General features: G+C 47.7%; 1 protein-coding gene and 2 gene segments (V, D, J or C); all 3 read left to right on the forward strand.

Annotated features, from left to right (window-relative positions):
• The window catches only part of LOC106731771 (immunoglobulin lambda variable 5-37-like), a 71,710-nt gene extending 69,604 nt beyond the window's left edge, over positions 1–2,106 (forward strand). The window contains 1 exon segment of the V gene segment in view: positions 1,515–2,106. Coding sequence covers positions 1,515–1,837 — 323 coding nt within the window.
• Positions 1–11,831, forward strand: part of LOC102460817 (Ig lambda chain C region-like) — a 244,889-nt gene extending 233,058 nt beyond the window's left edge. Inside the window, 2 exon segments of the C gene segment in view lie at positions 6,828–6,863; positions 11,240–11,831. Of these exon segments, the coding sequence occupies positions 6,828–6,863; positions 11,240–11,562 (359 nt within the window).
• Positions 1–14,046, forward strand: part of LOC102458192 (immunoglobulin lambda-1 light chain-like) — a 65,389-nt gene that overhangs the window by 28,447 nt on the left and 22,896 nt on the right. The gene's annotated exons all lie outside the window — the stretch shown is intronic.

The raw sequence follows: 14,046 nt of genomic DNA on the forward strand, positions 1-14,046 counted from the left end.
TACCTGCCCAAAGGAATTAGCGATCCAGAGTGCCCGTGGCAGATTATGATGTTGCATGAGAACTGATGTTGCCTATGGACTATAATGGACCCTAAATCTTTGCACCAAGACTCTAATCCAGCAGAACAGTTAACCACATGTTTAACTTTAAGCCAACAAGAAGTCTATTGATTTCCATGGGATGGCTGATTCATTTAAATGAAGCATGCCTTTAAATGCTCAGTTGGATTAGGGCCCTAATTCTCATTTTAAAGGCCCAATTTTGCTTTTGGTTTCTCTGATGCAATCAAATTAACATCAGTGGTTAAACATTTTCCTCCATCCCTATCTATATGTGGGTACGTCTACACAACATTATTTCAAAATAACTAGCGCTATTTTGAAATAACTTAGCCCACGTCTACACAGCAGGCAGTTATTTCAAAATAATGTCAAAATACTGTCAAGCTAGAGGACTTCTTACTCCAACTCTTGTAACCCTCAATGTACGAGGAGTAAGGGAAGTCAGAGAAAGAGTGATCCATTTCAAAATAAGTGCTGTGTAAATGCTCACTATTTCAAAATAAGATACGCAATTGACATAGCTCAATTTGTGTAGCTTATTTTGAAGTAAGCCCTGCCGTGTAGACGCACCCTGTGACCTGAATTTGCATCAGTGGGGCCCTAAATAATAAGAAAACAACAAGAATAATAACTTGAAACCGCTGTGTGATTCTCTGTCATGTATGGCATACCCTGCAGGAGATACTGAACAAACACAAATTTCTATCACATCAACAGTGAAGAATTATTCAATTTAAATAGCTCTCAGCTTAGGCAGGATTCCATATCCAAGCTAAAACTGGAGCCTTCAGAAACATCCACCTTTCCTAAGAGAACTGCATTTCTCAGCCCTCCGTGCCTGGGAAATCAATCAAATGCAGCTTTAGTGTCATATGGCTCCCTAGCCGGTGGGTGAGTGAATCAACAACAAGGACAGATGCTTGGGAATGTTTAACACTAGAAAACATTATATTGAGACAGAGTGTCTCTGTGAGGATGATTTATGTGTATAGAATATTCCTTCCAAAGGAAAAACATTAGGAAAGAAATATCTATTAAGTCATTTGGAAAATAATAGAGTCACTGTTGCATTGTGCTGTCACAATGGCTTATCTGGGTTTAGCTTTTCCTGTTATGATCTACTTAGTTAAAGGGTTTCTCTCTTTCCCCAATTGAATCCGGGTATACATGTATGTGAACATATGAGCTTTGATATGATTTTTAAATGAGACTTTTTAGTTATAAAGTAACACGGAACTACATTTCACACAGGTTCTCCCTCAAGCCCTAGACTTTATTTAAGAAATAAAACTATATAGACCTGAAAAGCCAGATCCTTAGCTAGTGTCAGCTACATTGATTTCTGATTGATGAGGATATAACCCAAAATATCTAGCATGCTGCTCTGATAGTGTCTGAATTTCTGTGTCTGAATTTCTGAAAATCTGATTCTGTGTCTCATTGTCTTGCAGGGCAGCAAAAGGCATCTCCTACTGTGCACCTCTTCCCTCCATCCTCGGAGGAGCTGCAAACCAAGAACAAAGCCACCCTGGTGTGTCTGCTGGGCAGCTTCTACCCCGGCTCCGTCCAAGTGACCTGGAAAGCTGATGGCAAGCAGATCTCCACGGGAGTGGAGACCACCAAGCCTTCCAAGCAGAGCGACAACAAGTACATGGCCAGCAGTTACCTGTCTCTGGATGCATCCAAGTGGACGTCCTCTGATACCTACACCTGTCAGGTGACACACGATGGCAAGACCCTGGAGAAGTCCCTGAAGCGATCGGAGTGTTCGTAACCCTCTGACCCCAGGGGGCGCAGCCGGTGCCCACGTCAGCCCGTCGGGGGCTCCCAGAGGAGACGGGATCTCCTAGCGTGGCCATGATGCTGATTTCCAGCAAATCTCCTTCCTCTTCTGCGGGTGGGATTCTATTGATCCACACGACACCTGTCTTTGTTCCCTGTTCCCCTCTGCTCCCACCCACGGCAATCCCTGGCCTGTCCCCCTGCTTTAGTCTCCCATGCAGCCTTGTTATGTCATTAATAAAACCAAAACATTCGACTATCGCTGTGTGTGGGGAGCTTCACTTCTTGTGTCCCTTTTCCACCTGGTGTGTTCACTGCAAGAGTCACCTCGTCAGCCAGCCAGACAAACTCCCCTTCCCACAGCCAACATGGATTTCTGTCCAGTGAGGGTCTCACTTGTGGCGTCTCACACAGGCTGATGAGAAGTGACACCAAGCAACGTGCCATAGCATGGAGATCGGGGGAGAGGGAGAGATGTCTTGGTGGGGGGGCTGTTTCCCAGGCTGGGCCTGTTCTCCCCTAACACAGGTCACTCTTGCTATCACCAGACTCCTGTGGGGGACAGCTGCTGTGGCACAAATCTCTGCACAGCGTACGCTGTGCCAGGGGATCGCTGGGTGAGAGTGGGCTGCATGAGAGCGGGATGCAAACCCACGGGGCCTACAGCCAGACCTGCTTAGACTAGCACCCTGGCAGCTCCCAACAGCACCGCAGGGCTAGGCTAGGGCCATGCTCACATGGGTCACCAGCCCTGCCTAGAGCAGTGTGCTCTGTGAGGCAGTGTTCAGTCACCCTCCAGCCTCTCATGGGGCAGATTCCAGCCCCTGCTTCCCCCCAAGCATTAGTCATTCTTCAGGGAGACGCACTGGAGCAACTGGGGCTATTTATTGAACTGCTCTGCACCCAGGGGAATCAGTCCCATGCAGGAAGGGCGCTGTAGTGCCAATGGCTGTTGGAATAGGCTGTAACCAGAGCTCCTGGCCACTTCTGCTCAGTACAGACCCAAACCCTTCTTGGGAAGAGTGTCCATAAATATCCTGGAAACACCGATGTAGTTGGCAGTTCCTTATTAAGGATGTTAAAAAGCAGGTAATTGGCTAATTGTGTACATGATACAATTTGTATCGACTACACAATAGGTACTTCCTGTGCAGCTCTGCAGACAGTCTGTCTCTTCCTCCATTTAAAATGCAGAGCCGCAGCAGAGGTACCTTCTGGAGTCAGTGTGAGCCAGACTGAGCAGTCCCAGCTGGCACCAGCTCAGGGACTGCTGCAGCTCTTCATTTTAAATGTAGCAAGAGCCCGGTGGCTCTTATTACATTTAAAATGCAAAGCCACAGCAGGGGTAGCTCCTGGAGCCGGCATGAGCCAGTACAGCCAGCTCCCTGGTCTCTGTGGCTTTGCCTGCCCTACCCTTTCCCTCCTACGCACTGTGGAGACATGCTGGGGGGAACCAGCTTTTAAGTTGGCTCACCCCTCCACCAGCTCCTGCTTCCCGTCCTCCTCTTGCTTCCTCTGACACAGAGGCAGCAAGGGGGAGAGTGAGTAGTCAAGTATTCACCTGACTACGTGATAAGCCTAGTCTCATTGGGTAGTTGAATATTCGATTAGATACATTCATCTCTACTCCTTGTGCACTCATCCTTCCCTGCCACCAGATTCATAGAAATATAATGACTTAACTTGTGCTGCTTGCCATCATGTGACATCTGCTTTGTTACAGCCAGAGAGGAAGGCAGGGACCCTTAGGTCCAGTTTGACCACCCACATAAGTGTGTAAAATGCTTTGGGAGCCTTCACATTCAAGTTACTTTTCGCATTAAATGAGAATGTTACTGGCATTCTGGATCCTCTGGGATCACTCGGACCCATGTTAGTTCAGGTATCCTGCACAGACTGCATCTTAGCAGGCCAGAGCAGTCAGTCCGTGCCCCATTAAACACCCTCAGTTGTGCTGGGGAATCGGTTTCATGAAACACTTGGTACCTTCAGGGGTCTATCACCTTTTCCACACAGCAGCATGCAGAGTGCATAAGCCTGGGAAGTTGCAATATGCAGAGTGTTTATCATAGATCCCTGAGGAGTGATGGGCCAGCCAAAAGAGACCTTTGAACATGGGCTCTCCTACAGCCAACAGGCCAAAGAGATAAAGGGATACAGTTACATCACATAGGCCATATATACTGTAGGAGAGACATGGACGGATGTCTAGACGGCCAGCCATGCACTCCCATTTTCTACAAACCCAAATGAAGGGAAGATGAGCAGTGAGCGACTGAGGATGAGCATTAAAGGTGGAAGGTTTCTCAATATGAATTTTTTAAACATCCTCATACCACCTGTCACCCTGCATTCCACCCCCACATCCCAACAAACACATGACTGTAGCGGGGAGAGTTAATGTATCCAGACTATGATTTGCAGAGCATGGAAAGTGCCGAACACAGAGGGGACACAGACTAAGAGAAGCTTACAGGTGCTTACTAAGCAAGTATGAGAGTGAAGGGATCAGAGGGAGCGAGCAGGGACCATTCAGTGTTGGCTGCAACAAACCAGGGTGCTAGTTCTTCACACTCCCTTATTTACAAAAAGGCTCAGGGAAGACATTGACTTTCCTTCCTTCATGTGCATTGGTTGGCCCTGCGGCCTTACAAATCGACCTGCAGGGTGTCAGATGGTCTGAAAACCTACGTGCAGCGCAGGGGGAGTTTGCAAAGTGACTAGCGCCACTAAAAGTCTACGCTCAACTCACAGTCAATAGGAATTAATGCAAAGGGTCTAAATGTAAAAGGCACCAAAATGAATGGGGGTTTGGCAGTTGGGGGCTTCTGAAAATCCCACCAGGCCCCACCTCTGTAGTCAGGTGTTTGAAAACACTCTGGCCCCAAGTGCTAACATCACTTCTGAGAATGGGACGTGGCCTCCCACTGCCCAGGGGATTAGCGCAGGGTCCGAGCCAGAACCACTGCAGTCACAGGCGCTTCCCCACCAGCTCCAGCAAGAGCCACATCAAGCCTCACACACAGCCCATGACTATTGGGACAGAGGCAGCCCACCGACGAGGACATTAAGCTGGTGCCATTCGCGCCCCAGGCCAGCCTGTGCGGAGACACCCCCGGCGCTAAGGGGGGTTGGTATTTACAGTCAGAGGGAGGGTCCAGGGCCCTGGCTTCATTCATAAGAAGCCAGCTGAGCATGGACACAGCTCACAGCCTAGACGTTCACTGGCCCGGCCTGTGCTGAGAGGGCCTCACACGCCACACGCTGCTGGGCAGCAGGCCCCAGCACTGCTCCCCTACGGGCAGGGGCAGGGACCAGCCCAGCCACGGTGGGAATCTCACGTCAGCTCTGCTCAGGGAGGCAGCGCAGGGATTCCCTGCAGCACCCGCTGCTCAGCGCGCAGCCAGTGGCCGTGGTTGCTGGCACAATGGGAATTCTGAAGGCAAGTGGGGGCTCCCGTGAGGAACGTGCCGGCCTGGCAGCACCTGGGACAGTAGCTGAGCAGACACCTCTGCTTTGGTACCAACAGTATCTGGGAGCATTTCCCAGCACACACCAGTGCAAGATGGAGATGACACTGAAAAGCACCAAAAGATTCTAAGCATCTTCACTCGTTCCAGAGAGACTGACAATAACATCTACATCCGATGCACTGCTGTCCAACCCACCAGGATTGTCCTGGAGTCGCCAGGAATTAATGATCAATCTTTAATTAAAGATCGTGTCATGTGCTGAAACCTCCAGGAACATGGCCAGCCAAAACTGGCAACTCTACTGCTGGGGTCAGGCAGAGCAGGGTGGTGGCTGGTTTCATGGCACATGGATCTTCAGCCATTGCTCAGATGTGTCTAATAGGCAATTTCCCCAGCGCCCTGCACAGTTCAGTTGAGAGTGAACAGAGGACGGGATGACGCAGCTTCCGGCAGAAGGGCCATGCCCAGCGACTCAGAGCAAACCTTGGCCCATTGCACTGTCCAAGGCTCCTGAGCAGGTAAGTTAGGACAATGTGGAAGGGGACAACCATAGCTCCTCATGGGCTGGTGCATAGAGGCTGCGTGATTCGGAGAGTAGACACGGACGGCACATGGTTTGAACAGCATCCTGCCAACACGTGTGCAGTTGCTGGCATGTGTGATCTGACCCTTCGCTTACACTTATGGGTGGGTCACAAGGGCATGTTGTACATTATTACATCAAGAAGGATGCTGGTGCTCCCAGAGCCCTACGTTAGACACACTTGCTAAGTACGGTTATTTATCGATAACGTACACGACGGACTCCAGTCAGTACTCACAGCTCAGGTGCTTACCTCTTACCCTGACGCAATTCCGCTGAAGTCAGTACAATGACACCAGTAATGCTTTGGCCCAGTATTGCCCTGTTATGGTTACAAGGCAAAAAGTACCAACATGCAATCCAGTTGTGTGCCCTGCCGCACCCAGAACCATTCTCCACAGAACTCCAGCCAGAGCAACACAGACACACAGGGAGCACCGTGGTGGTGGAACCCAGCAAGGAAGAAGAGCACAAAGGCCCTTTGCATCTTTCCAGAAACATTTCCCACCTGTATCAATGCACAATGAATTCATGTAATTTTTTCTTATATCACCCTGGGAGGTAGGGAAATTGTGCCACCCGTTTTACAGTCTGTAGAAGAGCCAGAAATTGAACCCTGGTCTCCTGACTGCCACTCCAGTGCCTTCCCACCAAGACCATCTTCATCTCTCTTATGTGGGCTTCATACAAGGGACCAAGATTTGGCCTTATAGTGAGTTCTCCCAGGGAATGCTCCATCGCTTCGTCTCCCAGTGGATCTTCAATCTTTCGATTGCACAACACGTTTCTCCACGAAAGAGATGCCTGCAGTCCCATGGAGAACCAGTGGGACTTACCATGCACCTCTTTTTCCACATGGCAGTGGTGACAATCTCTTCCTGCCATTCAACATGACAGGTTTTTGTACAGCTGTGTGTCACAGTGGGGGGTCTTCGGAGGAGGAACCCAGCTGACCGTCCTTGGTAAGTCACTGCATTATTCACAAACTTTCCTTCCCCAGACTGCACTGTACGTTTTCCATGATGTCTTTCCTGTTTTCTCGATCTTCATACTTGGCTTGGAACACCTCTCTTTAGATATAGGCGTTTGCACTGCATCGGGAATAATATTTAGTCTCTGTGTAGACAGTCATAACTGGGGTGCACCTTCCATGTTGGATTTTCTTTCCTTTTCCCAAGGAAGAGAATATTGAATTTGGCCATGAAACCTATTGAGTTTCTACCACTGGATCCCCAGGCAGAATGCTCTAGTGTTAGCTCCTTAAGGAAAATATTCTCCCCCTTTTTCTTGGAAGGTTTGAACTATTTCCCATTAACACTGGTGTGTGAAAGAAATCCAGAGACAGTTTCTCAGCCCCTGCGGACACCTATTGCTCCATTGTCTGCAACAAAGCTCCAACAAAACTCACCCCAGGCTCCTAAGACAGGTGTCCAAACTCATGAAATCTAATGTTATATTAAAATAATTGGGCCCTGATTCTTTAAAATCTGATTTGTCTGGGACTGCTGGAAGGAAATGTTCCGTAAAGAGAGCTGGTCAGAAAATGGGGTTTTATTCTATAAAATAATTTTATCAAAAGCAAAACAAAAATATCAGTTTCATGTCAATGGGATCAAAATCCCAAACAAGCATTTTCAGCTGAAAATCCAAAATGATTCAGTTACTGACAGCTTTTTGTCTTAATATTTCCACTTTGGGCATTTTGTGAATTTTCAGCAACACTGTTTTTAAATAAACAGAGGCTAAATTAGTTTAGCTGAAACCCAATTTTCCATTGAAAGAAGTTTTGATGCATAATTTTCAACTAGCGTTATTTGTAGCATTGCTCATTTAGGCTATGTTTGCACTGTGGAACTATTTTGGGATTCCAGGAGTATCCCAAAATAGCTATTCCATGTCTGTTGAGCAAGCCCATTCTTTTCAAATATAATGGACTCGCTATTCCGATGTCCCTGTAAACCTCATTCCCTGGGGATTAAGGGACATTTTGGAATAGTGCTCTATTTCAAAATTCAGTGCTGTGTAGACAGCACCAAATTTGTAAAATGGCAATTTCGAATATAACTTGAAAGAAGCTATGCAATTTGCGTAGTTCCAATTTCAGACCTTATTTCAAGATCTGGGTGCAGAGTAAACGTACCCTTAGAGCTAAATAAAACACTAATATAATTTAAAAAATACGTCTCACACAGAAGAGCCATCCCATTGTATCTTAGAGGAAGGTAGCTACCACGGGATTGCAATTTGGAAATGTAACCAAGGCCCCGCTCCAAACTTTGAAATATGAAACATGTTAGCTAAATGGGGTGGGATTGAGCAGCTGGCAAGAGGAGAGGGCTTTACAGATATTTCACTAATTCTGCTCCTGAAGCCTGGAGCGTGGTACTGAGGTTGCTGGCCAGTCTGCAAAGGCTGAGTGGCCTTGTAGGGGATGGACTGTATGTCTGCCAGATTCACAATTCAGTGATCAGAATGCTGGCTGGACCAGCCGGCTTCAAATACACCGCAGCTTTGGGGACCTGATGGACCCAGTTTAGCCAAGGTACTAAGCCAGGGCTGACTGCATTGGCTCAAATAACGTTGTTGGATGCTTTGACCTATACACAGTGTTAAGTAACTAAGGTGCAGATTGCGGCATCTTTGCTTGTGCTGAGTAGCAACTTGTTTTTCAAACAGTCCCATCACTGTAAATGGGACCAACCTCCTGTGCAGTAAGGTGCAGCCTGGTGTGAGGAAAGGCATCCCAATTTGACACCAGAGACAAGGCAGGTGCATGAATGTTACCATCAATTTTAAAATTTACTCAACTTTTGTGGCCCTCCTAAGCAGATTGTGTCTTTGTTGTCTTTCTGTCTCCATAGCACATTAAATCAAACATTGTGGTGGTGATTTGCAAGTTCCTTGATCCTCAATCTAGGTGATTTGCAAGACTTGATCCTCAATCTAGCAAAGTTATCAGATGCATACTAGACTGAGCCTCATGAATAAGTCTCTACTGTGACCGCTTCCACTGCAGTCACTTTGGCAACAAGCTTGTTTGGTAACTAGACCGTTCAGTAACAGGAATGGGCACCTGTGATGTGACAGGAGGTTGTTTGTCATGCAAGTGTTAGAGGATCTGATCCTTAGTAGAAAGGCCAACAGACTCCGAAAGACAATGGTAGTTTAACGATGCATTTGTTGACTGACGTTGCAGACTAGAGACTTTATCCCTGCTATAGAAGTCCATAGGATAGTTCAAAAACAAACTCTCTTTCTCTTGCTGTCTTTCAGAGCTGTGTAGCATTTTGCAGGACTTTTTATACATTATTGAAGCATGTAGATCTCCTGTCCTATCCTTTGAATCTAATTGCTTTTTTATAATGATCTGTTATAGGATTTTTCTTTAGGAAAAATGTGATTCCCTCAAATTCCTCTGTGCCTCTAGTGAAGCAGGCCCGAAGCCTGGAATAGACAAATTAAGCTCTAAGCTTAGGCCCTAAGAAATATCCCAAAATTGATAACCACAATGTAGACCAAGGCAGAATGAACTTCAGTTTTCCTGTGTGACTGTCTCTCACTAAATTCAGCGAATACAGATGGGAACCAAACTTTAGTACAAAATAATATTTCTCTTTAGCGATAAACCCTGATCCTCCAACCTCTCACTTTCAATCAGTTACTGTCACGGATGCATGACCTGTGCATGAGCAAGCACTCAAAGATTATATTGAGAAATAAAACTAGCAAAAGGGAAGAGCAAACACACCGAGAGGTGCATGTTCAAGATTTGCAAACACACAGAACCTGACCCTGCAACCTCTACTTTTTCTTTATTCAGGCAAACCTTCCACTAAAGTTAATGAACTGAAACTGGTTAATGGAGACCAAGCTTATTAAATGGGAGGAAAGCAAAATACAGGCAGTCCCCGGGTTACATACAAGATAGGGACTGTAGGTTTGTTCTTAAGTTGAATTTGTATGTAAGTCGGAACTGGTACATATTGTAGCGGAAACTCTAGCCAAACATTTCTCCAGAGCTCAGTTTTATTCTCCCACACCTCACTTCCCTCAGTCCTTTATTCTCAAGCTGAGGTGTCTGCTGAGAAAAGCCGCTCCGCGTCTCCCTGGTCTGCTGGCGGGGATGGGGGGGCGCGCTAGCTTCGTGTCTCCCTGGTCTGCTAGGGGGAAAAGCAGCTAGTGCGGGGTTGCCTCACCCCATTTGTAAGTAGGGATCCGATGTAAGTCGGATCCATGTAACCCGGGGACTGCCTGTATATTTGAATCTATAAAAAACACTTTCTTGCAAAATTACCCAATTGTGCCAATCATAGATATTGTGTTCTCGAGAAACAAGACAGTGTTTTCACCATAGAAATCTATCCCTAATTGATTTAATAAGTGATAGCTTCCGCTGCACTTAATGACACCGTTTCAAAAGCTGCTACTCAGTGTCAGGAAGGCTACGTCTACACTGGCATGATTTTCCGAAAATGCTTTTAATGGAAAGGTTTTCCATTTAAAGCATTTTCGGAAAAGCACGTCTAGATTGGCAGGATGTTTTTCCGCAAAAGTACTTTTTGCGGAAAAGCGTCCGTGGCCAATCTGGACGCGGTTTTCCGCAAAAAAGCCCCGATAGCCATTTTCGCAATCAGGGCTTTTTTGCGGAAAACAGTACTGTGCTGTTTACACTGGCCCTCTTGCGCAAATGATTTGCGCAAGAGGGCTTTTGCCCAAACGGGAGCAGCACAGTATTTCCGCAAGAACACTGACGATCTTACAAGAGATAGTCAGTGTTCTTGCAGAAGTTCAAACAGCCAGTGTAGACAGCTGGCAAGTCTAGACACAGCCGAACGGTATCAAAATATGGACTTAATATTGAGGATTTATGGGTAGAATGCCTAAGTTTCTAGATGATTAGAAGAACTATTTTCTTTTCTCTGAGAAACAATGTATTTATATAAGCTGAGCCTGGAAACCATAGTGACAATGCTTCATATTTCTACAGCACCTTCCACCATGTGTCTCAGAATTCCATAGATATTATATTAAAAAACCCCATAAATATTGAAAACAACCCATATGCAGTGAGATCAATGATGCTCTAACCCTTTCATTTCTACAGAAATAAGTAACTCAGAGTTCCAAAAAGAGGCTCTGGTCGAGACAGGAATAGATACTTCTGATCCTAATTCCCAGGCCTTCACCCTGAGAAGATCGCCTGTCTCAGACAATTCCCCTGCTCCCAGAGCTTGTGAGAGATGGGATTTGTTACACTGGCAGGAACAGGAATTTCTGATATTCGGAACAGGCAGGCTCTGGTTTGTCCATTCTAACAGGGGATCTCATTGTCTTGCAGGGCAGCCAAAGGCATCTCCTACCGTGCACCTCTTCCCTCCATCCTCGGAGGAGCTGCAAACCAAGAACAAAGCCACCCTGGTGTGTCTGCTGGGCAGCTTCTACCCCGGCTCCGTCCAAGTGACCTGGAAAGCTGATGGCAAGCAGATCTCCACGGGAGTGGAGACCACCAAGCCTTCCAAGCAGAGCGACAACAAGTACATGGCCAGCAGTTACCTGTCTCTGGATGCATCCAAGTGGACGTCCTCTGATACCTACACCTGTCAGGTGACACACGATGGCAAGACCCTGGAGAGGTCCCTGAAGCGATCGGAGTGTTCGTAACCCTCTGACCCTAGGAGGCGCAGCCGGTGCCCACGTCAGCCCGTCGGGGGCTCCCAGAGGAGACGGGATCTCCTAGCGTGGCCATGATGCTGATTTCCAGCAAATCTCCTTCCTCTTCTGCGGGTGGGATTCTGTCGATCCACACGACACCTGTCTTTGTTCCCTGTTCCCCTCTGCTCCCACCCCCGGCAATCCCTGGCCAGTCCCCCTGCTTTAGTTTCCCATGCAGCCTTGTTATGTCATTAATAAAACCAAAACATTCGACTATCGCTGTGTGTGGGGAGCTTCACTTCTTGTGTCCCTTTTACACCTGGTGTGTTCCCTGCAAGAGTCACCTCGTCAGCCAGCCAGACAAACTCCCCTTCCCTCAGCCAACATGGATTTCTGTCCAGTGAGGGTCTCACTTGTGGTGTCTCACACAGGCTGATAAGAAGTGACGCCAAGCGACGTGCCATAGCATGAAGATCAGGGGAGGGGGAGAGACGTCATGGGGGGGCCATTTCCCAGGCTGGGCCTGTTCTCCCCTAACACAGGTCACTCTTGCTATCACCAGACTCCTGTGGGGGACAGCTGCTGTGGCACAAATCTCTGCACAGCGTACGCTGTGCCAGGGGATCGCTGGGTGAGAGTGGGCTGCATGAGAGCGGGATGCAAACCCCCAGGGGGCTGCAGCCAGACCTGCTTAGACTGGCACCCTGGCAGCTCCCAACAGCACCGCAGGGCTAGGCTAGGGCCATGCTCACATGGGTCACCAGCCCTGCCTAGAGCAGTGTGCTCTGTGAGGCAGTGTTCAGACTCCCTCCAGCCTCTCATGGGGCAGATTCCAGCCCCTGCTTCCCCCCAAGCATTAGTCATTCTTCAGGGAGACGCACTGGAGCCACTGGGGCTATTTACTGAACCGCTCTGCACCCAGGGGAATCAGTCCCATGCAGGAAGGGAGCTGTAGTGCCAATGGCTGTTGGAATAGGCTGTAACCAGAGCTCCTGGTCACTTCTGGTCAGTACAGACCCAAACCCCTCTTGGGAAGAGTGTCCATAAATATCCTGGAAACATCGATGTAGTTGGCAGTTCCTTATTAAGGATGTTAAAAAGCAGGTAATTGGCTAATTGTGTACATGATACAATTTGTATCGACTACACAATAGGTACTTCCTGTGCAGCTCTGCAGACAGTCTGTCTCTTCCTCCATTTAAAATGCAGAGCCGCAGCAGAGGTACCTTCTGGAGTCAGTGTGAGCCAGACTGAGCAGTCCCAGCTGGCACCAGCTCAGGGACCGCTGCAGCTCTTCATTTTAAATGTGGCAAGAGCCCGGTGGCTCTTATAACATTTAAAATGCAAAGCCACAGCAGGGGTAGCTCCTGGAGCCGGCATGATACAGAGGCAGCAAGAGGGAGAGTGAGTAGTCAAGTATTCACCTGACTACGTGATAAGCCTAGTCTCATTGGGTAGTTGAATATTCGATTAGATACATTCATCTCTACTCCTTGTGCACTCATCCTTCCCTGCCACCAGATTCATAGAAATATAATGACTTAACTTGTGCTGCTTGCCATCATGTGACATCTGCTTTGTTACAGCCAGAGAGGAAGGCAGGGACCCTTAGGTCCAGTTTGACCACCCACATAAGTGTGTAAAATGCTTTGGGAGCCTTCACATTCAAGTTACTTTTCGCATTAAATGAGAATGTTACTGGCATTCTGGATCCTCTGGGATCACTCGGACCCATGTTAGTTCAGGTATCCTGCACAGACTGCATCTTAGCAGGCCAGAGCAGTCAGTCCGTGCCCCATTGAACACCCTCAGTTGTGCTGGGGAATCGGTTTCATGAAACACTTGGTACCTTCAGCGGTCTATCACCTTTTCCACACAGCAGCGTGCAGAGTGCATAAGCCTGGGAAGTTGCAATATGCAGAGTGTTTATCATAGATCCCTGAGCAGTGATGGACCAGCCAAAAGAGACCTTTGAACATGGGCTCTCCTACACCCAACAGGCAAAAGAGATAAAGGGATACAGTTACATCACATAGGCCATATATACTGTAGGAGAGACATGGACGGATGGACGGATGTCTAGACGGCCAGCCATGCATTCCCATTTTCTACAAAACCAAATGAAGGGAAGATGAGCAGTGAGAGACTGAGGATGAACATTTAGGATGGAAGGTTTCCCAACATGAATTTTTTAAACATCCTCATACCACCTGTCACCCTGCACCCCATTCCCACATCCCAACATACACATGACTGTAGTGGTGGGAGTTAATGTATCCAGACTATGATTTGCAGAGCATGGAAAGTGCCGAACATACAGGAGACACAGACTCACAGAAGCTTACAGGAGCTTACTAAGCAAGTACGAGAGTGAAGGGATCAGAGGGAGTGAGCAGGGTCCATTCAGTGTTGGCTGCAACAAACCAGAGATGGGTGCTAGCTCTTCATACTCCCTTAGGCTACGTCTACACTGGCCCCTCTTCCGGAAGGGGC

Source organism: Pelodiscus sinensis, chromosome Z (assembly GCF_052426305.1).
Source record: "Pelodiscus sinensis isolate ZL-2025 chromosome Z, ASM5242630v1, whole genome shotgun sequence".
Classification (NCBI taxonomy): domain Eukaryota; kingdom Metazoa; phylum Chordata; order Testudines; family Trionychidae; genus Pelodiscus; species Pelodiscus sinensis.